The following is a 22,824-nucleotide window of genomic DNA, read 5'->3' on the forward strand; positions in this document are numbered from 1 at the left end:
ACATTTGTTCCATTAAAAAAAAAAAGTTCATGGATTTCAAATTATCTTGTCCCACAAATCTCCCCCAGAGAAATAAAATAGAAGGTATGTTTGCATGCACGGCCCCTGCCGTAGCTAGTGTCATAATTAATGAAATAAATGCTCTCAACATGCAGGTTTTTTTTTCTTTTGACATGACAGCCTGTGAACGCAAAAATTCTGAAGCCGTGCAGATGTTATTGCAGTACAATGCCGATGTGAACCATCGCTGCAATCGTGGATGGACAGCCCTTCATGAAGCTGTTGCTCGAAATGATTTAGAAATAATAGAACTTTTAGTTCAAGGAGGTGCCAAAGTTGAATCTGCAAACTGTTATGGAATTAGCTCTTTATTTGTAGCAGCTGAAAGTGGCCACTTAGAAGCCTTGAGATACCTGGCGAAATGTGGTAAGTGCCAAATGCAGGAAGCCACAACCGAACCGTTGTTGGATCGTTTGTGGTCTGCGCATCATTCATTCATTTTTCATTTGTGCTTTTCTCTATTGAGCCTATGATTTGTTACTGGTTTTGTTTTGAGTACATTTAAATATTTATACTTACTATTATTTCATTTATAAATAAAACAGCAACAGCAATAGAAATATCAAGAAGAATCATTACACCTGTGTATTATTCCAAGCTTTAAAACCTCTCTGAGAATCCTAAAATAATTTTATTCCTCTTGTAAATGTGCAATATTTGCATAAATTGAATATTCATTTTTTTTAATTGAAAAGAAGTCTAGTGTTGTAATTGTGTTTCTAGTTACAGTTTTGTTAAGTCTGCCAAATATAACAAGAGTTTTCTGTTATTTGCAAGGGAAACAAATTCTGCTTGGCAGAGATTTGTGCAGCTGAATTTTAGGCATGTTTATTTAAATGAAATCATCACCTATTGAAAGAAGTTTGTTCTCAAAGTGTGTGTGTGTGTGTGTGTGTGTGTGTGTGTGTGTGTGTGTGGTGTGAAAGATTTCAGGGCATTGAGATCAAGCAGCAGACTGACATATCCATTTGTTTAGAGTATTTTGTTGTCACCTTTGCAAAAATTATTATGTTGGTACAGAAGCATTCAAAAATAATAATTTGTGAACTAAAACATCAAAATAGTGAAACCCATTAAAATATTATCCAAACTACTATATCACTTTAAAAAAATAGAGTTTAAAACATACCAATTGTTCATAAATATTCCAAGTCAAAGGGCATGTTTTTCAATAAAAATCTTATTACCATCTTTTTAGTCAGAAATAGTAATATCCTAATTTCAACGAAGAATTCATCATTTCTTTAACTGTGGGATTAGAAAGTTATGGGCTTAATTAAAAGGAGTAGCATTCACCCCCCAAAAGTTCCTTTCAATCTACTAGCTAAAATGAACCCAAACAGGATCATTTTCAGGACTACATTCTCTTTATCTAATCTAATCTTGACCAAATTAAGGCTCAACCAAGTAACTTTATCTGCAAAGAACAAAGGTGTCCCAGCCAATTTTTGTCTGCATTTTTTGTCTGCATCTCTATCTCCCCCCCTTGCTTGGTCCAGCCATTCCATTGACCTCATGGGAATGTTACTAGAAAAAGGACTTCTTGAAACCCTAATCAAAAGAGATCATTCGACCATATCATCTCTCTTGTCATAACTGACTTTTCTGCTAAGCTGAAAAAGGAAGATAAACAGCTAGAAAATACAAGGAGATTACATTTTACGGTGTAAATTAATTTATTCTGCATGCATTGAATCAAATTATTGCATGATTTCCAGCACTTCACAAGCATAAAGCAGTTGTTGGAAATCTTTATGTTTTCTTTGGACTACAAAGTTCTGGTAAAGAACTATGTGCTGTTATTAATTCCAGATCTTTTGAGATTTTGCTTTACATATCTTTCATTCCCAGGTGCTGATATCAATACACAAGCTAGTGACAAAGCTTCAGCTCTCTATGAAGCTTCTAAAAATGGACATGAGAAGATTGTGGAATTTCTCTTGTCTCAAGGTGCTGATGCTAACAAAACCAATAAGGATGGGTTCTTACCAATTCATGTGGCCTCCAAAAAAGGCTATTATGAGTAAGATGCTTCTTTAATTTTCATTATTTGGTCAGTTCAAACAAATAAAGAGTAACTGCATAAACTGTAGATTAATTTTTTAAAAAAAAATTATTTTCACCTCAGCAGTTGACATCAAAAATTCAGTTATCATGTAAATAAAAAAATAATCAGGATGTGATAGCTCATATACAATTTAGAATACCCAAAATAACAAGAGAGAGAAAATATTCAGGTTTATACTGTGGATATATGTGATATAACTTTCACAATCCCATATACACACTTTTGTGCATGAAATTGTGGCTACAGAGTTGTTATGGTTATTAATTGTGAATTATTAATATAAAGAAATAAAGGCAAGACAAACTTCTGTCTCCAAGATTCTTAAAAGCTAGTTTCTTTGTGAAGGTACAAAACAAGGAACAGAAAGAAGTAAGACTAACAAAAAATGAGCCAGTGCAATTGCTTTGAGGTTCTAATAGTTGGTTAGATTTGAATTATGGGAAAAATGGGTTCATTAGGCCACAAAGTTATAGTTTGGTAACAAGGTTATACAGGTGGTAATACAGTTGGGCCCCTTCCAAGTTAATGATTCAATTTTTTAAAAATCCTAATGATTATACTGCTTTAGTAGTATTTTTCAAATTCATACATAATGTGAAGTGATGATTTGAGACCCATTCTAGGTTATATTAGTGAGTCAGCATCTCTAACCAGAATGGTCTTGGACAGATCAGCATCATAGGGTCAATATTTTTAATTTCTTTTCAGTCATTCTTATTTTCAAGTAAGTTTCAAGTTACAAGTGAGAGTAATTGCACAGGAAAGTTTTAATTGCTCATAGCAATTGTTAGGGTTAGTTTGTTTTTGAAATTCTTAGTTTTTGTTAGGGTTAATATGGATTTATTTTCAGAAATAATTTAAGACTGAATTTTTTGGTGAACAAATCTGAATCTCAGTGTAACTCTTGTAACGTGTATGTCAGTAAGGTCTATATTTTGATATGTTTACTCAATTTTAGAACTCTAGCCCCAATTACTAATCTAAACAAGTAAACTAGAATGTTCTTCCTGTTGTGATAGACTTCCATTTACAGAATACTACTCTATAAAGGAGCAATTTACAAAATGAACTAAAGCTGACTTGTATCAAAATGATATGAGCTAAAGCTGACTTGTATCAAAACGATCCAAGTTTCAGGTAAAACCATTCATAATACCTTCCTATCTTCTCCATTAATGAGCTCTGTGTACCTGTAAATCAGATGTTCTCAAAGAAGATGTTCTCAGAGGTGGTATTCAGCAGGTTCTGATCAGTTCTGGAAAACCGTTAGCAGAAATTTTGAGTAGTTTGGAGAACTGGTAAATACCACCTCTGACTGGCCCCACCCCATCAATTCTGTACCTCCCGAGTCCCAGCTGATCAGGAGGAAAAGGGGATTTTGCAGTAACCTTCCTCTGGAATGTGGTGGGAATTAAGATTTTACAGTATCCTTCCTCTGCCATGCCCACCAAGCCACACCCCCTAAACCATGTCACGCCCACAGAACCGATAGTAAAAACTTTTGAATCCCACCACTGGTTCACATACTGAAAACACCTACTCATATACCTACTCTTCACCACAATCATATCCATGCAATCCAAGGACAATGAACAGGAAGAAATTATTAACTATTTTTTCCTTAATACCCTACATAACTGCGGAGAGGTACTTGCCCCTTTTACATAACAACAAACTACTTCTCCCATTATTCTAAAGTACTGACCATGATGCATAATGCTGACAGGAGTTCACATCTACAAGTAATGTACCCCTGTCAGAGGAGAACTGTTTAAAAATCCTGTTCTGTCTCTTTAAGAAAAGGAAGTGCAGGACATAGAGGTTTGGTAACTAAAGAGCAGGGAAATGAGGCTGGAACTGTGTTCTGTGCTTTTATTCAACAAAATGATGTTACTATTTACAGCTACTAAAGTATTGTGCAATTCTTTGCAGGTTACTATATAATTGTAAACACAGTGTGTGTGTGTGTGTGTGTGTGTGTGTGTGTGTGTGTGTGAGTGAAAGAGAGAGAGAGAGAGAGAGAGAGAGAGAGAGAGAGAGAGAGAGAGAGAGAGAGAGAGGGAGGGAGAGAGCGAGCCAAATCAGTCCACTGGAGTATGAGGGTCTCTTACTTGAAGCTTATCTACCATTTATAATTTATTTATAATCAATAACTTTGATTATATTTGTCTTTTTAATTTCATTTTTGCCAGGATTGTGAAAATGCTACTCCCAGTAACAAGTCGTACTCGCATCAAGCGTAGTGGCATCAGCCCTCTGCATTTGGCAGCTGAGCGCAACCATGATGATGTCTTGGAAGAGCTGATTGATGCCGGCTTTGATGTAAATGCCACCCTTTCTTTTGAGCGTTCCCGACTCTATGAGGATAGGCGCACCACTATCCTCTATTTTGCAGTCATCAACAACAACATATATGCCACTGAGCTTCTGCTTGAGGCTGGTGCTAATCCCAATGTTGACCTTATCAATCCATTGCTCATCTCCATCCGCCATGGCTGTTTGAAGACAATGAAACTGCTTCTTGATTACGGAGCTAACATTAATGCCTATGTTGCCTCTCACCCTACAACTTTCCCTGCTACCGTAATGTTTTCAATGAAGTATCTTGTTCTGCTGAAATATTTGATGGACATGGGCTGTGATGCCAACTCTTGCTTTATATGTTGTTATGGGTGTGGCCCACATCCTCCTATTGATATTAGGAGGGACAGATATAATGATCCTGCAGTGAATAACGATAACAAAATTGTACAGGTAATTTTTTTTTATTATCTCATCTTTTCTATGACATTTATAGGAATACATGGGAAAAATAGCTCAGAGGTAAGCAACATAGCAGAAGTGGTATTCAGCCAGATCTGACAGCTTCTGAAGAACTGGTAGTGGAAATTTTGAGTAGTTTGGAGAACCGGCAAATAGGCTGGCCCCACCCCTGCTGCCTCCCAGCCTCCCTGAGCCTAACCCTCCCAGCTGATCTTTTTTAAAATATTTTTTTTAATTTTTAATTTTCAAAACAAACACAACACAAAGAATCTTCCTTCTTTACATACTGTAGAAAGTGTATCAGTTGGTTACAAAAGACTTTCATCATCTCTTCCACAGTCATCAACCATAATTCAGATTAACTCAAGTATTTTAACTCAGATATTTGTACTTGTGACCATCATCATACCTCCATTTTCATTTGACTACAATTGTTTAAACGTCCTTCAACATAAAATACCCCAAGATTTAAAACATAACCACATACTGGCATGTCATTTACTATTTCTGAAATCCTCCAATAACACTGAATCCTTATATCCTATTCTAGCTAAACATCCATAATATTTAGTAACAAAATTTTCTAATCCTTCTTTCCAAATCACTGTTTACAATTTACATCCAGTTTCCTTATGTTGTACATATATATATGCATGTGAGCTCCCTCCCATATTTGGGCATACAAGGGGTTGTAACACAAATACATACCTATTTCCCTGGCTTAGCTGATAATAGGAGGAGAGCCTGTGGTGTAGTGGCTAACAAATCTGCCTAATATGTAACACATCCCAGGTTCAAATCCCAGTAAGGGTATGGCTAGCTGATGAGAGCTAAATAGCTTGAAATGGATCCATACTAGTCTCCCTTTATTTTATTTATTTGTGCTGATATTTATTTATCAGCACAAACACAACATACACACACACACACACACACACACACACGTTGTTATCATTATCCCTCCTTTATTTGACTGTATCCTGTATCATAACATTTCCCCCCCTAATAATCAAGACTTAACTGAATCTAACTTAGTTCTTTTTTATTAACCTTTATATATAATCCAAAAGGATTTCTAATCTTCCTTTCATGGGTACCATTCAATTTTCATATCCAATTATTACTTATCATAACACTACACATTGTATACATTATTATCATTATCAATTATTTATTTAATTATATCTATTGTCACTAAATTTCACTAAGTTTAACTAGTTTTAAATTATACACTTCCATCAACCTCTATCTTTCCAATAGCAAAACAGTCTCATGTCTTCTGCCATTTGTGGTGTCAGTCCTCTAATCATCTCCTTAATCAAATTTGTTTGGACTCCTCTTAGCAACTCCTTGCTTATAAAATCTCTCATGTAATTTCGATGCCCTTCTTCCGATTCCTTAATCAGCTTATCTTTAATTGTCAGTAGTGTTATCAATGATATTGCTGATAAGATTTCTCTCTTTAAATCCATAAATTCTTTTGTTTTCTCTTCTTCTGTATCTTGCCATCTGGGGTAGATTACCCCTCCATTTAATTCCTCTTTCAGTATTCCACTCTTTCCATTTCCAGAAACAAACCAATCATCATAAATATCAGCAGATTTAATTTCTTTATGGTCATTTTCCTCTTCGGTTTTTAGGATTCTAACCTCCACTTTTTCTACTTGATAAACATCTCCAACTTCTTCATCACATTTTACTGTTAGATGCTGTAAGTCTTCCAACTTCTTCTCCATCCTCTCAAATGTGTTTGATAATTTCTGAATTTCTAAGAATATCTTTTGCAGGCTTAAAGTTTCTTTCTGCTGTTGAAGTTGTGCCATTATCTCCAGCTAACAAACACTGCTGCTCTAGCTTGGAATGTTTTTATAAGATTAAGCATAGATTCACAATAACGTTTTATTTTCACTTTTCTCTGGTTAAAGATATACTTCAAAGGGACATATGCATGCTTTTCTTCTTATCACTCTGTATAAACAAGCAGTGAGACCTTGGAGTGCCAAGCCAAGATAATCAATAAGAAAAGTAAAAGTGTTTTGTTTCCAATACACAAACCTCCAGCCTCCGACTAGCAGTGTTATTGTTGCAATTTTCTTTGTTTCTTTTTGTATCTTTTTTGTATTCCAAGTTTAAAAAAGGACTGATTCTTGAATGAGTTAGAAAAACACCCATAGTAATGAAAGAGGAGAATTTTAGTCCATAGGTTACAAAGAATAATAAAAGAAAAAAATAGAAGAAAAATTAATCCATTCATTTTAATCAGCTGGTGTTCTTTTGTTGCCCTGAACAGGAGAATGGAGCTGAAAAGCAGGTTAATGGGATGGGGAGGGAATGGGGATTTTGCAGTATCCTTCCCCTGTCACGCCCACAAAGCCACACCACACCTACAAAGCCATACCCACAGAATCAGTAGTAAAAAAATTTGAATCCCACCACTGCAACATAGTTTTTTTCTTATAACAGCTACAAGTTTAAATTCTGGTTTCTCCAGTTTAAACAACAATCATCTATCTTATTATCTAGCCCATAGAAATTCAAGCTACTTTGCGTTTGGCAATATCATCCAGCCTCCAGAAATCAAATTTCTTATTAGCTCCTGGACAGCTGAATTAATCACAAAATTAATATTAAGAGTTACTTTTGTGAGATGGGCAGCGATAGACAGACAGACATATAGAATGAGGACAGCAGGAAGGATAGCATTGCATAGTGAAGGTTTGAGGTCTTCTGTATTTTGTGTTTCCAAGCTTCTCTTTATACAAAACCAACTTCCTACAAACAAGGTTTGTTTAGCAGAGAAAATAGCAGTTGCTACCATCCCAGATATTGTGGTCCAGAATATTGATTTTTTTTAAAAAAAAAATAGTGAATAGGATGTGACTTTTACTGATATTTTATTTGCCACTAGAGGGCATTTAAATTATTTTATGGAAAGTAACATTTTTTCTTGCTTTATTATTCTCCTTTAAAAGAGTAATATTTGACACAGCTACAAAATATTTATTTTCCTTTCAGTACAAACTGGTTGGATGAAGTTTTTGTTAATATGGAAACAAAAATGTCTTTCTCTGGGTGATGTTGGCATGTTGGAAAGCAAATCATATTGGCATAGGAACAATCATACTGAATAAAAATTGATCCTTTATAGTCTTGCATTAGGTGCTGTTATGCACACATATAACATATAGCTAAAATAATATACAATTCAGTAAAAAAAATACTGCTTACTATTATTTTAGGGTGAGTAGAGAAAGAACTGCAACCACATGCAAGAGCTCAATAAAGACTATGTTTTAATTATGATCTATAGTGCTCCAGAACAAGATAGCATGATTCTGGACTGGGACAACTCATTTTGCCAACTTACCATGGGACACTTTGCCCTGGGACAATTTGCCGAAGGACAATTCCATGCAGGATAACACAATGCAATAAATAGTATCTGCCACTGTTTCTTCGATATTATATCCATTGACAAAAATGGAAATAACGTAGAAGAAACAGTGATGGGTAACATTTATCACACTACATTATCCCATGTGGATTGTCCCACAGCAAGTTGGCCATGGTAACTTGGCTGCGGCAAGATGCCATAGAAAATTGCCCTAGACCCACTGAATTCTGTACTGAATAGTTTCCAGACTGCAGGCAGGGTCTTATTTTTGAGTGCCGAGTATAAACTTTTCATTCCATATACTGTATAATAAACAATAGATGGATTTTATGCAGAAAAGAATCCAAAACACAACTTCCCAATCCTAAATGGTAACATTAAATATTCTGTTCTCTCCATTTCCTTTTGTGTATCTACCTTGGTGTCCCTATGTTGATTTATATAGGAATCAGTAGATTTTAGCTTTTCCTGCAGAATGGTCATCTATGTTGTAGAATTTCCTCTTCTGAGTTTTTTGAAAATCTCCCACGTTTCTGCTGTGATGAAATAAATCAGTGATTAATGCTATTTTTTCCAAAGTAATGATAAAAAAACGACCTTCAAGGATAATAAACAGGCTATAAATATGAATTCAGACACGTATCATACTTAATAAAGATAAATACTCCTTTGATTTACCTCAATTTAGTTACAAGTATATTTCATTCCAGTATTTTCTAAACAAAAAAGATATAAATATATTAAGGAATACAATAGTCTGAAATTCTTTCGTTTGGAATGTCAATCCAAAAAACATGTCACTGGATGCATTCAATTAAACCATTTTGAACATTTTGGAGAAAAATAAAAATGTGTATCTAGATTTAGACAGAATTAATGCACATGTGTGTGTGTGTGTGTGTGTGTGTGTGTGTGTGAGAGAGAGAGAGAGAGAGAGAGAGAGAATTGCAAATAATTATACTTGAAAGTGTTCTATGCTGTTATGTCTTGTATTTTATTTTGCCTTTTGATCACTTACAACATTGATTATATATAATTTATTCTTCCCCATCCACCCCAGTTTTGTGAAATGGTTTCAACCCCAGAGATGAGTCGTTGGGCAGGCCCTATTATAGATGTTCTTTTGGATTATGTGGGCAATGTGCAACTTTGTTCCCGGTTGAAGGAACACATTGACAGTTATGAAGATTGGTCCAACATTAAAGTCAAAGCAGGTTAGTTACAATATGGCTTGCATTTCTATTATTCAAGTAATAATAATAGAAATAATACTTAGTAATGCAACTATTACAGCTAAGTGCAGTGGCATTCCTAATAATGGCCAACTTATAAAAGTTACTATATAGCAAAAAAATATTCAAGCCTCTAAGATATGTTGAATGTTAGCTTAATGTTTCACAAGACTACTATTACATAATATATAGTCTGATTGTCAGGAGATACTACCTAATGATTATTTGTTCCTAAATTAGTTTATCAAAATATGGCTATGGCTATTTTATCACTGGAGGGTTTAAAGAGATTAGATAATCATTTGTCTAAAATGCTAGAGTCTCCTGCTTGAGTTGTTCTGTTAAGATCTGAATATTATCTTACTAAGCTGAGATATGCATACATTTTAACCATTCATATTTAGTTATTTTATTTTAAAAGTCCCCAGTTTTTTAAAATGTGTTTGTGATACAGTACCTTTGAAATATATATTAAAGTTTTTATGAAAAAAATATTAGTTCGTAGATAACTATTTTAGGCCAAAAGTAATATAAACATAATCATAACATGCTACTTGCTTGCTTGCTTGTTTACTTATGTATTTGACAATATTGTTTCATTTCCAGAGCCACCAAGGCCACTTGCACACCTTTGTCGAATCAAAATTAGAATTGTGATTGGAAAAAACCGTCTTTCACTTATTGATACTTTACCTTTGCCAAGAAGACTAATTCGCTATTTACAATATGATTATACCCAGTGATCTATAGTGAACCTGACAGTCAGCCATTATATGGAGTGATAATCATATGTATTATAGAGCGAGCTGCCATGATGGAAACAGACTGATATGATGGAACAGAAAACGTGTTTTGGTATATAAGAAGAAAAAAATAAGGATTCCTGCAAGTTAAATCTCAGAACAAATGCTGTTGCATTTAGAGTATAGGAAAGAGCTGAAAAAATGAGAATAAAGCACTCGGCAAATAGTGAAAGGGATATTATGCTATCTTGCATGGAAAAACACTCTCAGTAGCTCAACATTTAGTACAAAATGCAGGCAGAGTAAAATGTAGATTGAAATCTACCAATAAATCTCCAGGTGATCTGCATGTCACAAAGAACTTCCAATTCTCCCTGGTTTAACAATGGTGACAGAAAACCTTTTTCTTCCTTAATCAAACTGCTAAAATAAATGTTTAAAAGCTTGGAAGAAAATAGGAGGTTTTTATGATGTGAAAGAACATAAGCACAAACTCCAGTTCTACTACCAAAAAAGAAATTCCTGATCTGGGCATGTGTCCAGTAGTTCTAAATCTGCCTTCTTAAGTTGTTATTTTGTACTTGATTCTTGGTTGACGGACCTCACAACAGTGAAAAATAAACATGCATAATGGAAGCCTAAATTATTCATAACCAGATATAAGGAAGAGGTAGCAAAAGTTGTATCTCTCCATATAGATAAATGCAATGAATTATGCAGATGATCACACTGTAATCATTCATAATGACATCAATCAATTCTTTTTGAGTTGCAGCAATTATAAATATTTCTGCCAATTGTATAATATGCTGGATTTTGTGTCTGTTGACATAATTGATCATTGGGTTAGCAGACATTAGCAGGTTTACTCATTATATAGATAACAAATGTATTTTGTCAATAGTCACATAACAAAACCATCTTGATAACAATGCAAAAATTAAAAGAAGTCCAATAATGGTTAAATTAATATAACATTTCAGTTTTCGGATTGTATTTTATTTTACTTCAGTTTGCTGAATTTACCAATGTTTGGCGATTCTAGTCTACGTCACCATAGTTTCATGTCTTCCTATCTAATTTAACATATTCACCTTTTATTCTTATTTATAAAAATATTTAACATTATTTTCTTTTTTTCTCTCACTTTCTCAGGAAATAAGAACACAACATTTAACTCAGATGTATAGATCTGTATCATATTATAAACCTATACATACATTAGTTGAGGATTAATGTAATTGAAACCAAAGGCATTTAACATTATTTTAGCAGCATTGAAGGGGAGAGTAGATTCAAATCCTGTGTTGTTTCAGAAAGACTTCAGGAGAAAATTCTTGATCTGCTATTGATGAAAATCAATAATAGTGAGTTGCATCATTAGGCCACTAGTGGCCACTAAACCACTAGGTTAATTTCAGAATAAATTATTTAGTTTAACAAGATTATGAATTGAGAATCTTATTGCTTTATTAATCTAATAAATGTTATGTCTAACAATTTAGGATTTCATTAGAATAGTCTTAATGACCAGTGATCTATATGTAAGCAATGACTTAGCAGCACTATAGTTTTTAAATAAAACTCTGGTTTGGTGGCATTGTATACTTTTAGAGAAATAATTTAGTGGCTTTAAGTTATTAGAAGAAAAATTTATCCTCATGGATGTTGGATTGTAGATACCTTAAATTGACATCCTCTTAACAATACTTCCACGAGAAAGTATTCATCTTTCTAATTCAGATACTCTTTATGGGTCTCTGACGTACATTTAAAATGTGCTTCAATTGATATAATTCATGTTTGCTTTATAAGTGTGATAACAAAGAAGCTTAATGATACTGCATCTAAGTTAATTCAAACCGATGTAAGCAGAGTTCATTATATGCATTTCAAGAGTGATTTGCAGAAATATCTGAAATAAACTGTAGAACGCCTTGGAGATCTTGTATATATAACTGGCTTAATATTCACAATATTGCAGTTCCATTAGCAACTTTTCTTTCAAAAATATAAACTTTGAATGGTTTTAATATGACATAGTTGAGGATAGCACCAATTCAAAAAATATATACAATTTCATATTTTCTACAAGCTGAGAAATCTAGTTGATTCATTCTTTTTAGGGAAACGTTCACATATCCAGTATATTGGAGAAAAAGAAGCATTAAAAAGACTTTCTAGTTTTTCTCATTAGACATACACAGATAAATTGTCAATTTGAATGCCTCACTCACATAATCAGGATTAACTTCAATGGATACCATAGAACGAGGAGGAAATTATCCACTAAATGTCCCTTTGAGAACTGACCTTTCACTTCATAATTTCTTGCCATAAAAAATACTTTACATTTATTTGCATATTCTGCATGCTACCTCTCTTAATCATTTCATCTAATCCAGCAATAAATATTTGTACAGAAAGTTTGTCAAGAAATATGCTTGGCTTACATAGGTCTATTAGCTGAGTAATGCTTTTACATATGTTAATGGTTTAATATATGTAAAATAATAAGAATTATCCACTCAGTTTTCTATATGCTCGCCTGCTCCAGGGAAATTACAAGTATAATGGTGGATATGTAGCTTTCTATTGTTCCAGTGATTTTATGATTTTTAAAAAAATTCACCAGTTTTATCAACTCTGTACAAATTCTGTTGTTTTATATAAGTACAAAATATTACTGTAAATCTTAAAGTTAAGAATATTTAGGTCTCAAAAATAAGCTTAATAAAAGCACTATCGTGCTTTACCTGATAGTGTTGAAGACAGAAATAACCTGTTATTATGCTCTATATCATATTCAAAGAACATTTTAAGATTTTTGCAAACTGTTCTATTAACATTATCTGTTTGACCTATTATTTTATAAATTGTGTGCCTAAACAAGATTGCAATGTATTTTTGAGATTTTTGTTATATTAACAATAAAGCAATGCATTTTTAGGTGGCGTTTTTTGCATTAAACTCGAGTAAAATTAATTGCACTGCGTTTTTACTTTTAAGACATTTCTGAAAGGAGTACACACACTACATATATGTTAAATGAAATACATGTAGGAGAGGGAGGATCTAGATAAATTTGGCCTGTAAAAGTTTAATGCAATATAATTTATCAGACCCCTGCAATGGAAACTGCTTTCCATTTGGCTACCATGTTTCTCTAACTCTAATTTATAAACATAAGTTCAATTATTTATCTGATATTGTGTAAATGTTATGCATTCATAGAGTGCTAAATGGGTTGCCTTCTCTAGTGATTTTATAAAACATTGTGCTTGCCAATTCTTCTACTATTACTGTTGAGTAGGAACGTTCCTAGAGTAAATAGGGATGTTGAAAGAAAAACAGGTTTATGTGTACACTGACATTCCTCTGTTTGATGTATCAAATAATATTTCAGATGATGTAGTAAATTTAAGCAGACATCAGATACCAGAATCCCAATCAATGACATACTATGGAATATATCTCCTAAGATATCTGTTCTATTTCCCACACCCAACACAGAACATGATACTGAAATGTAAGCCCTGATAAATTTACCAGCATATAGGCCCACGTAGAAAGCCTGAAAGATAGTGATCTTTTCGCCCAGTCAATTAAAATGTCACTGTCTAGTCCCATAGTGTTATTTTCACTTATCACAAGTGACCAAGAGAGTCTCTTTAAACCATACACTTATTTGCATAAAAAGGGTACAAAGGAAAATTTAAGAGTTTAGTATCTTTACAATTGTTTTCATTTAAATTTTTTTTGAAGGCATATTATTTGATACATGTGCAGTCATACAGGGAGAACACTGAAGGTATAATTCTTTTCAAATAGGTCAGTACAAACCATATAGGGGATAATTTCTTGCAAACAGAACATCTAATGATGTTGTTAAAACCGCATCATAGCTGTTCTTAGTCTATATAGTAAACACAGTATATGGAGTGCTTGTTAATTTCTTTATACTTATGTTTGAGCTCATGAAATACAGGTGCACACTACAGCACTCCTCATTTAGTGACTGCCTCACCACAGTGATAAAAAGTAATTTTGTGATCAATCCCCATGTTTATGAGCTTTCTACATCTATAAAGCAAAGGAAGTTAAAGTAAGATATTGATAGTCACAATTTCAATTAGCAATCTCTTTGCATACAGCCACATTTCTAGTCCCTATTGTACTTGCTAAACAAGGACTAGTGGTAGCAGCGCAGAGTTTAGAATGCAGTACTAAGGCTAATTCTGCTGAGTGCCAACTGTCAGCAGGTTCACCAGTTTGATTCTCACCAGCTCAAGCCGACTCATCCTTCCATCCTTCTGAGGTCAGTAAAATGAGGGCTCAAATTGTTGGGGGCAATATGCTGACTCTGTGAACCACTTAGAGAAGGGCTCCAAACCTTTTGGCCACCAAAGACTGGTTCTGGACTGGAAGGGGTGTGGTTTCATGTGCTGCCTGCATCCTGTGAATGGGGCTTCACTAATTTGCATGGCCCAGTTTCTGGCATGCCCTGGACCGATGCCAGTCCACAGATGGTGGTCATGGGGGGGGGGGGGATCGCTGACTTAGAGAGGGCTGTAAAACAATGTGAAGCAATATATAAGTCTAAGGGCTATTGCTACCTGTATATGTTCTAATTTATATTTGGTTTGCCACAATCTCCAAAAGGTAATAAAGTAAAGTGTAGTTATTCTTAAATAGTTCCTTGAAAGAGTAAGAAAAAATTCTTACAGATAAATCTAAACTTTTCAATTGCAACATCATATGCCATTGTTCCAATTGGAAAACTCTGGAGTGTGGAGAATATACACAACAAACATTAAAGAAATTAATCCTGACATAATCAAGTTGCTAAAAAAAAGAGAAATTTGAAAGGTATTATAATAATCAGAAACGTTGGAAATTTATGCTGAAAAAAGAATATGAAAAATAGGGATAGTATATAAATGGTAGCCATTTCCCCTAAATGTTATTCCATATTAATGAAATGAACAACTCAGTGGGAAATAAACAGAATACAGGCCAAATTATTCGACACCTGTGATTCTTGTGCAATAGGGCTATTAAAATTACAAAAAAAGTGCTAGATCAAATCATAGGAGATGTCCTTTTTATACTGAAGTGGGAACCTCTGGGAAGACCACAAGACATTGTGCTAATGCCTATCAAAACTTAGTATGCAAATGCATCTTTTCTTTAAACAAAGTTATATAGATTCCTTTTAAAAATACCTTTTGAAAAAAACAAAACCTCACTTTTGTAAGATACCTGTATTTCATCTATTTTCAATATTTCCAAGTCCAGTACACTTTTGGTTAAGATCTGTTTCATATCATTGGATTTTCAGCTCAAACAAAGCTGTAACATTATACCGTAGTTGGAAATTCATTTATTAGTAGTTTAGTTTATTGGTCTCTTGCCAGTTCATGCAAGTGCTATTTTCAAAAGAAAGAGAACTGTAATAGCAGCTGAATCAGAAGTGAAATATCTGAAGTGTAAAATAGCATTTATTCTGCTATTATTCTGCTTCCCTACTTCTCAAAGGTTAATTGTATGGCAGTTTTATTGGTTCATCTAAAACTGCTTACTGTAACTGGTTTAGTTCAGTCAGTACATTTCTAATACCTGCTACCTAGAGCATTTTGATTTAGAAATTAAGGAAATGAACCTGGTTTTTTTTTTACATACAAATCTTTTTCATATTGACAGGAATATCCTTGTCATAGAAAAAAAAATCCCATATTATTTACTCTGTACCACTAAAATATATAAATAATAAAGTCATTATTTTCAGCCTGACTATAAATGATTGCTTCTCATAGATGGGATGAGAGTAGTACAAAGCTTCTTGCTTTTAAATGACCAAATTTCATAGAATCATTCAGCTAAAAACAACCAAGGAGATTTTTGCTAACAGAGCTACCGTACCTATCCAGAATTAACAAGACATGGGCTATAGATTAAAAACAATTGATGCATTTGCACAAGAGTAAAACAATTCTCTTCTTTCTTCCTAAAAAGATAACACTCTTCCACCTAAAGACATTTTAACAGTGGAGACTCAAAGGAAAAACTGTATGGGATTTATTTTTGTTTGTTACAACAGTCTTGGTATTTACATGTCAAGAAAAAAAAACAGCATCCTTATTTACAGAAGTGTGTATTACATTTTCTTACATGACCTTTTTTTTTAGCAGTGCAGACAAGACAAGCCCCTGCCCCTTGAATAATCTCATTATTCACAATTTGTTATTAATTCTTTCTTGCTACCTCAGGCAGGGACAGTCTACCACCAAATTAAAGTGTGGTTTATTTTTAATTTTATTAATTAGTCTACCACTTTTTTTATCCTGCCCTTTTTTCGAACAACTCAAGGGGTATATATTTTAAATTCCACACATGCATACTTTGCCTTCACAACATCTTTGCCAGGTAGATCACGTTCGGAGATAATTGGCCCAAGGTCACCAAGAGAACATATCTTAGCAGGAGACCTGATACATCAACACTAGATTGATTTCAACACCCTTCCACACTTTCCTGGCTTTTTGTATTCCCTGATGAACCTCCAGAGCAGGGGGACCTGAGATTAAAGAGCAGATCAGCTGGTTCTTTTTTCAAGCTCTGGAAGTAGCCTAAGGCACTGTTTCAAAATCAGCAGTGTGAGCAACCTGATGGCTGAGGTCCTTGCAAGCTGAGGGGAGCTGCTACAGCTAAAGATAACTGAAGACGCTAAAGATGAGGGGCGGGGCGGCAGGCTTGGTGGGGATGGGCTTCCATACTACAGGCCGATACACTTTCTGCCCTGGCTGGCAGAAGGCCTCGCCCTCCGTCGGGGAAGGTGCATCTTTCCGCCACAAACCCAAAGACGAGAAGGGAGCCAAAGGGGGCAGGGCGGGCGGCAGCGGGGGCGGGTAGGCACTGGGGGAGGCCTGTGGCCCGTGGTACTGAAATGGACAGCAGCCCCAGGTCCTCAGTCCCTTGAGGGCGGCCTCGGCCTCTGGCCTGCGCGGGGGGCTCTCAAGAACCGCGCCAGTGCTGTCGTCGCCGCCGCCGCCGCCGAGGCCTATTTTATTTTTCTTTCCCTCGTAAGGAGGCAGGTCTTTGGAGGATGGCGAGGAAGAAGAGGGCGACGAGCAAGCTCCCATTGGAAAGATCACGCCACTGACAACACCGGGGGAGCCCGGAGCAGGCCGGGGTTCTTCCCAAAAAGAAGCGGGCAGTTGCCTTTTCCTCATGGGTACTTGGTCGGCCCTGGGGCCTGCCTCCGAAGTCCCTGCCTGCTGCTGCTGCTGCTCCTCACCGCCAAGGCGCTCTGGGGCCTTGGAGGCCTTGTCCCCCTTGGACGCCACGGAGGCCGCGTGGCCTCGGCCTAGCGAACTCTCGGGGCTGAGACCTCGTGCCCTCCCTTCAGGCGGTCTCCGCTCCCGAGCGTGAGGCAACTGCGGCTGCAGGTGGTGGTGGTGGTGACAGCGGGGCAAGCGGGAATATTTCTGGGAAAAGCGCTTAAGCTGCTTCTGCAGGTATTTCCTGTGGTCTACGGAGCGGCGGCAGGGGGCCGATTTGTCCAGGGCGGCCTTGATGTCGCTGGAGGCCAAGTTGACGAAGTTGAGGAGGGTTTTCACCTCGCTGTCTGCCGAAGCCATCGCTCAGCCCGGCCACGGATACGAAGAGGCGAGGAAGGAGGGCCCGTCCATGAAAGGGTTGGCTCCCTCAGAGCCGTCACGCGCCTGGGAACAGCCTAACCCGAGGCTACGGTCGGTTCGCTTAGGCTAAATGGGATGACGGGGAATGTTTATCCTTGACAGAAACATCTGGCCGCTTTTGCCAGATGGAAGATGGGTAACTCAGGTAGCCAGCCACCCGCGGGCATTTCTCTCCAGATTGTGCTTTCACGTCATACCGGAGGCTTCCAAAAAGACCGCTCCAAGCGTTAATTGATCAAAATGCGCTGCGCCTTCTCCTGGTTTCTTGATTTTTCCCCCCCTCTGGTAACGAAAAAAAAAAGACACAGAGAAAAAATCACTGGGAAGATACAGATTAAAAACAGGCATGGGTGGACCTCTCGTGGAACTCAAGGATGAGGCAGAGTGAATGCCTGATTAAAAACTTCCTCTAGAAGTATCTATTGTTAGGGATGCAAATGCATTTATGAATGCTTTCAGTGATGTGTCCCACAATACTGGTGACTAATTATATATTTCATCTTATAAAAGTTATATTGTATATTTTAAAGTCCTCAAAAAAGTTTTTTTCATTGTTTACCCATTTGTATTCAGTTTTAACATAATATTAAAAAGCACGCTCTACCTTCTGTCCTCTCATTGACATTCCACATGTCTGCACAAATAGGGTAACAAAGACTAAAATGCCTTTTTACTTTCGCACGTGACAATTCCTGAAGAAATAACTCGCATTCCTTTTCACATGTAATGATCATATTCATATACACTCAGCTCTGCACAAAACCCCCAGTTTTAACACTATTAATTACAGCTTCGCATATACCCCAAAACTCTTTTAGCTTAATAATGCAATTCTATAAACTGTTAATGTATACAGTGGATCCAGATAAACATGTTTAGGATTTCAGTCTTTAAATGCCTGAATGTTCTTTCTCTATTACTCTCTCATTCTCTCCCCCACATAATATATAGATAGATACGCAAACACTAAAATATGCTGGGCACAAAGGCAGACCTGCAGAAGTGAGACAGACATTTGTTTCAAATAATTAATCCATTCCATATATACATTGCTTCAAATGCTTTTCTCTCCTGCAGGATCATGAACGCCACAAAGGTCTTGCAGTATTGTATACATATTTGTTTAGAATTATCCTACAAATTTACAGCTTAATAATACAATTATATCATATGTACAATCATTGCTATATACCTCAATATATTCTGTTTCCCTCATTCCAGTCTTATACTTGCTGTGACTGTGACCCTACTAGTTAATCTTACTCGACAGGTAGCATTTAACCTTTGAGTAGATATCTATGCACCATTTTCATGGCCTTCCAAGTTAAATTACACCCTTCCCAGCAAGATTTTCTCTTAAACATTGAGTGTTACTGTAACTCTGTGGTAGAGAAGAAGCAGCTCACCAGCTAATCTTGTTACATAGGTTAGATACTACCAACCTTTAGAGAAGCAGCCGGACCCTGTGAGTGTTTTGCAGCACTTGAGTAAGCTGAATGAATATCAAGCCCTTCTAGTTAGGAGGCTTTCTCAGGCCAATCAGAAGCCACTTTGCCAAATACAAAGCATCCCAATCAGGCATTAGGCTCCCTGTTCTCACATTCTTTGCCATCACAAATAGTCACCATGGGGACAGCCACAGAAAGACAGCTAATAAATACGATCATTTCCCTGTGATTCCTACCATTCTTTCTGTTCCAACCCCCTCCTCCCCCTTTTTTAAACACAACCAAACATGATATGCTGAGGATGAGTAAAGAAAGCTTGTTGAGGTTCTTTTCTCTAAACTACTCCAAAGCTGTCTGAAGACTGGCAGTAACCATGCTTGAGTAACACTGGACAATGCTAGTTTGGAAGACCTGGCTAGCCTACTTTTTAAACTCTTCTTGATCAGGCCTTTTTCCCCACTTAAAGGGAGGGTGATGTCAGAAAAAGGTAAGAAAAGAACAAATCTCTAAAGAGATGTGCAGATATCCATGGAAAAGAAGCTTGAGCGCTCAAGAATCTTGTCTTTATGTTTGCCCCCTCAATTGAGCCACACAAAAGCTGAATTACCCATTCAAACTACCAGGACAAAAGGATGGAGTTGGATAGTACTCTTGCATCTGTAGTCAAACAGTTAGAGACTTAAATCGAGTCGTCATGATGGAGAAAGAGTTAGACAAAGCCCATAGAATTGCCATCAGCAAACATTTTCCTGTGTCATATTAGTGGGTCTCCATGACTCCCCCTGGCCTGGGGACAATAGCACAAGTTTGCACACTCGACTACTGTCACCCTGCCAACGCTGGCAATGAGCAGAAACAGGACAATCCTTTAAGGGGAAAGCATGCCCACTGCAGGGAAGGTAAGAAGAGAGGGAAGAAAAGCATGTGAAATGCTAATTGAGCTGCTTCCTTTATTGATTCAGAGTTATGTGAGTCCTCATCCTCCTTGCAGAGTTGTCCTTAGGGGTGGCAATAACTTAATAGCATGCTAAAGCATTGAGTCCCCACACTGTGGGTTATCCCTACAGAGGTCTTTAAGAATAGGAAAGGAGAAAGAGAGAGTTGCCCTGAGTGAATTTCAGAAATGCTAGACATTCAGGAATAAAGCCAACTAGCAATGCAGCATATCCACAACCAATGCTGGAGCAGACACAAATCCAACTGTTGCCAATTTTAGCACAAACACAGCATAAATATAGTTAAATTCTAGTACTTGAAAGGATTTTAGGCAATCACTTGTCAATTCATATTTCTATAGGAGAAAAACCAAACTACTGAATAATGAAAAGATACTTTAGAAGAACACTGGTACAACCGCAACAATAATAGCAGTAAGATCCTATCCTTATTTGCTGATAAGTGAATATCACTGATGTATGTGGGATTAATTTCTAAAGAATCAGACACTGAATTGCAAAGTTAGATTTTGTAAACGACTACGAAAATAAAGCAACTCTTAGGTAAGTATAATTTTTGATATTTAAAACATGTTGAAATGCCAGGAAATTGTGTGCTAACAGGCTGATCCAAGATTGGCATCAAAATACATTTTATTTTTCTGCTTACCAAGAGGACAACCTGAATAATTTCAAACAACTTCAGCTCTTATTTGAATACTTTAAATTTTATGTCAGATTCCTTTATGTAAAAACATACAAGAAATAATAAAAAGTTACATAAAATTTTTGCAAATGCTGCTTCTATCAGTTGTTTTATAAGAAAAAAAAATCAAAGTCCTTAAATTTATTTCTAGTCTCCTTTGCAGATAATTGAAATAATACTAGTGATATTGATGATCATATAAGATTTAGTGATTACTGGGTATAAATTCTTTGCAGTAGAATCTCTGTAATAATAAAACTCTCTGTTTTCTATGAAAATTACACAAAAATAACAGGTAATTTCTTTAGTGTTGATTCAAAGTTGTTTAAAAGCTATGTGACGAACATGTTTGCAATCAGGCAGCTGCCTACGTAGCAGCTGGTGGGATAAAATTTGGAAGTTATGGTAACTTGAGTGAATACAGTTTGCACTAAACTCTGTTGGAAATAAGTTGCCAGTAGTTTCATTCATTGCATTGCAAGAACTTCTCTACTTGTTTCTGCAAATTAAGCCAGACATTGGTGATGGTGGTGGTGGTTAATCTAAATGTGGTAGAAGAAGACTAATAGGTTTTAAAGGACTTTAATTAAGAAAAGATCCATTCTTCAAATCAAATTTTTTGCAATCTTTTCATCATTTTCCCACCACCAGTGGCTGCCAGAGAGAAGATGTAGTTCAAACAGATGTTGATTATTGCAGACTTGCTTCAAAACAGTTTTTTGCCTAGAAGTTCATCTAGCTGCTGCAAAAATGTAAGCAATGGATTTATTGTCCTCTCTCTCCCAGTGAGAACATCAATAGACATGTCTCGGGTACTCACTTTTCCCTTGGCAGGTGCAGGAAACCTTTTAATACGGGAGAGTCTCTTTTACTGTTTATATTGCAAACAAAAACAACAAGCCCTTTAGAAAAAGTGACTGAAGTACAAAACCATGTGTACATGTGTGTAGAAACAATAAATCACTAGGAACTTTGTTAATTTCTTTGAGGCTGGTTTTAGTCTCAGATCTTTAGTTTTCCACCCTTAGATTGTATAAGCTTTCCCTCCTATATGTTACTCATTAAACTTTGTTATATTACATTATTTACTATTTACAAATATAAGAAACCTATAAAAATGAGTTTCTAAGTATTATACATATAGAAGTAAATAATTATGCAATAGAAAATACAGCAATAAGTAAAATATACCCAGAACAAAGAAAACGGAAACATAAACATAAAACATAAAACATAGTAAAATGAATATCTAAAAAGGATATAGAAATTTTTGTTTGCTTGGTTGTTTATTTTTTTTTACTTCAATTTCTATATTATTTCAATCTGACCCTCAGTGTTTTTTTTTTAAAAAAATAGCTTGAAAAAGTACAAAATGTTTATACAAATTCAGAAACACGGGAAAGCAGAAAAAAAAAACCTCATGGAACATGGAAGACAGATAATAGTCAGCTGATTGAAATACTCATGACCAATAAAATAAATATTTAAATCAACCTTCATTATTGCCATTATAGCTTCCTTTGGAAAACCTGCAACTTGGAAACCATGAAGGAGCATAGTAATATTCAGCATTGCTGTGTCCAACATCTCTTGGCTATGCTTTTGTATTCTCATTATTTCAGAGTTTAATTTGCATTTTAAGATCTTGTCTCTCTATTTCTGAACTGAATTCATTTGGATGTACTTGGCTTATACACAGTAATTCATATTTCCTGAGGGATATTATAGAAATTAAAAAAATGCAAACTTGCAAATCTGAAGAGGAGAAATTGTCT

The 22,824-nt window shown here is 35.8% G+C and overlaps 2 protein-coding genes across 4 annotated transcripts in view; one reads left to right on the plus strand and one right to left on the minus strand.

Annotated features, from left to right (window-relative positions):
- ASB2 (ankyrin repeat and SOCS box containing 2) overlaps positions 1–13,209 on the plus strand; it is a 37,932-nt gene extending 24,723 nt beyond the window's left edge. For 2 of the 3 annotated variants that reach the window (XM_081939457.1, XM_081939456.1), the window contains 5 exons: positions 181–426; positions 1,912–2,083; positions 4,321–4,882; positions 9,346–9,499; positions 10,124–13,209. In XM_081939457.1, coding sequence (XP_081795583.1) covers positions 181–426; positions 1,912–2,083; positions 4,321–4,882; positions 9,346–9,499; positions 10,124–10,260 — 1,271 coding nt within the window. In that variant the 3' untranslated portion in view covers positions 10,261–13,209. The remainder of the gene's footprint in view (positions 1–180; positions 427–1,911; positions 2,084–4,320; positions 4,883–9,345; positions 9,500–10,123) is intronic. The other variant, XR_014174190.1, reaches the window with a different exon arrangement.
- A 3,134-nt stretch (positions 13,210–16,343) lies between these two features.
- Positions 16,344–18,230, minus strand: FAM181A (family with sequence similarity 181 member A). Its single transcript, XM_081939464.1, has one exon. It carries the CDS (start codon positions 17,898–17,900, stop codon positions 16,968–16,970), a length of 933 nt encoding a protein of 310 aa, XP_081795590.1. The 5' UTR covers positions 17,901–18,230; the 3' UTR covers positions 16,344–16,967.
- Positions 18,231–22,824: the final 4,594 nt, after the last annotated feature.

The sequence above is a fragment of the Natrix helvetica genome (genome assembly GCF_964273705.1).
Source record: "Natrix helvetica genome assembly, chromosome: 1".
NCBI lineage: Eukaryota > Metazoa > Chordata > Lepidosauria > Squamata > Natricidae > Natrix > Natrix helvetica.

Bases quoted from the DNA above. Each gene is read 5' to 3' on its own strand.
- FAM181A (XM_081939464.1), bottom strand. From the start codon at position 17,900: ATGGCTTCGGCAGACAGCGAGGTGAAAACCCTCCTCAACTTCGTCAAC.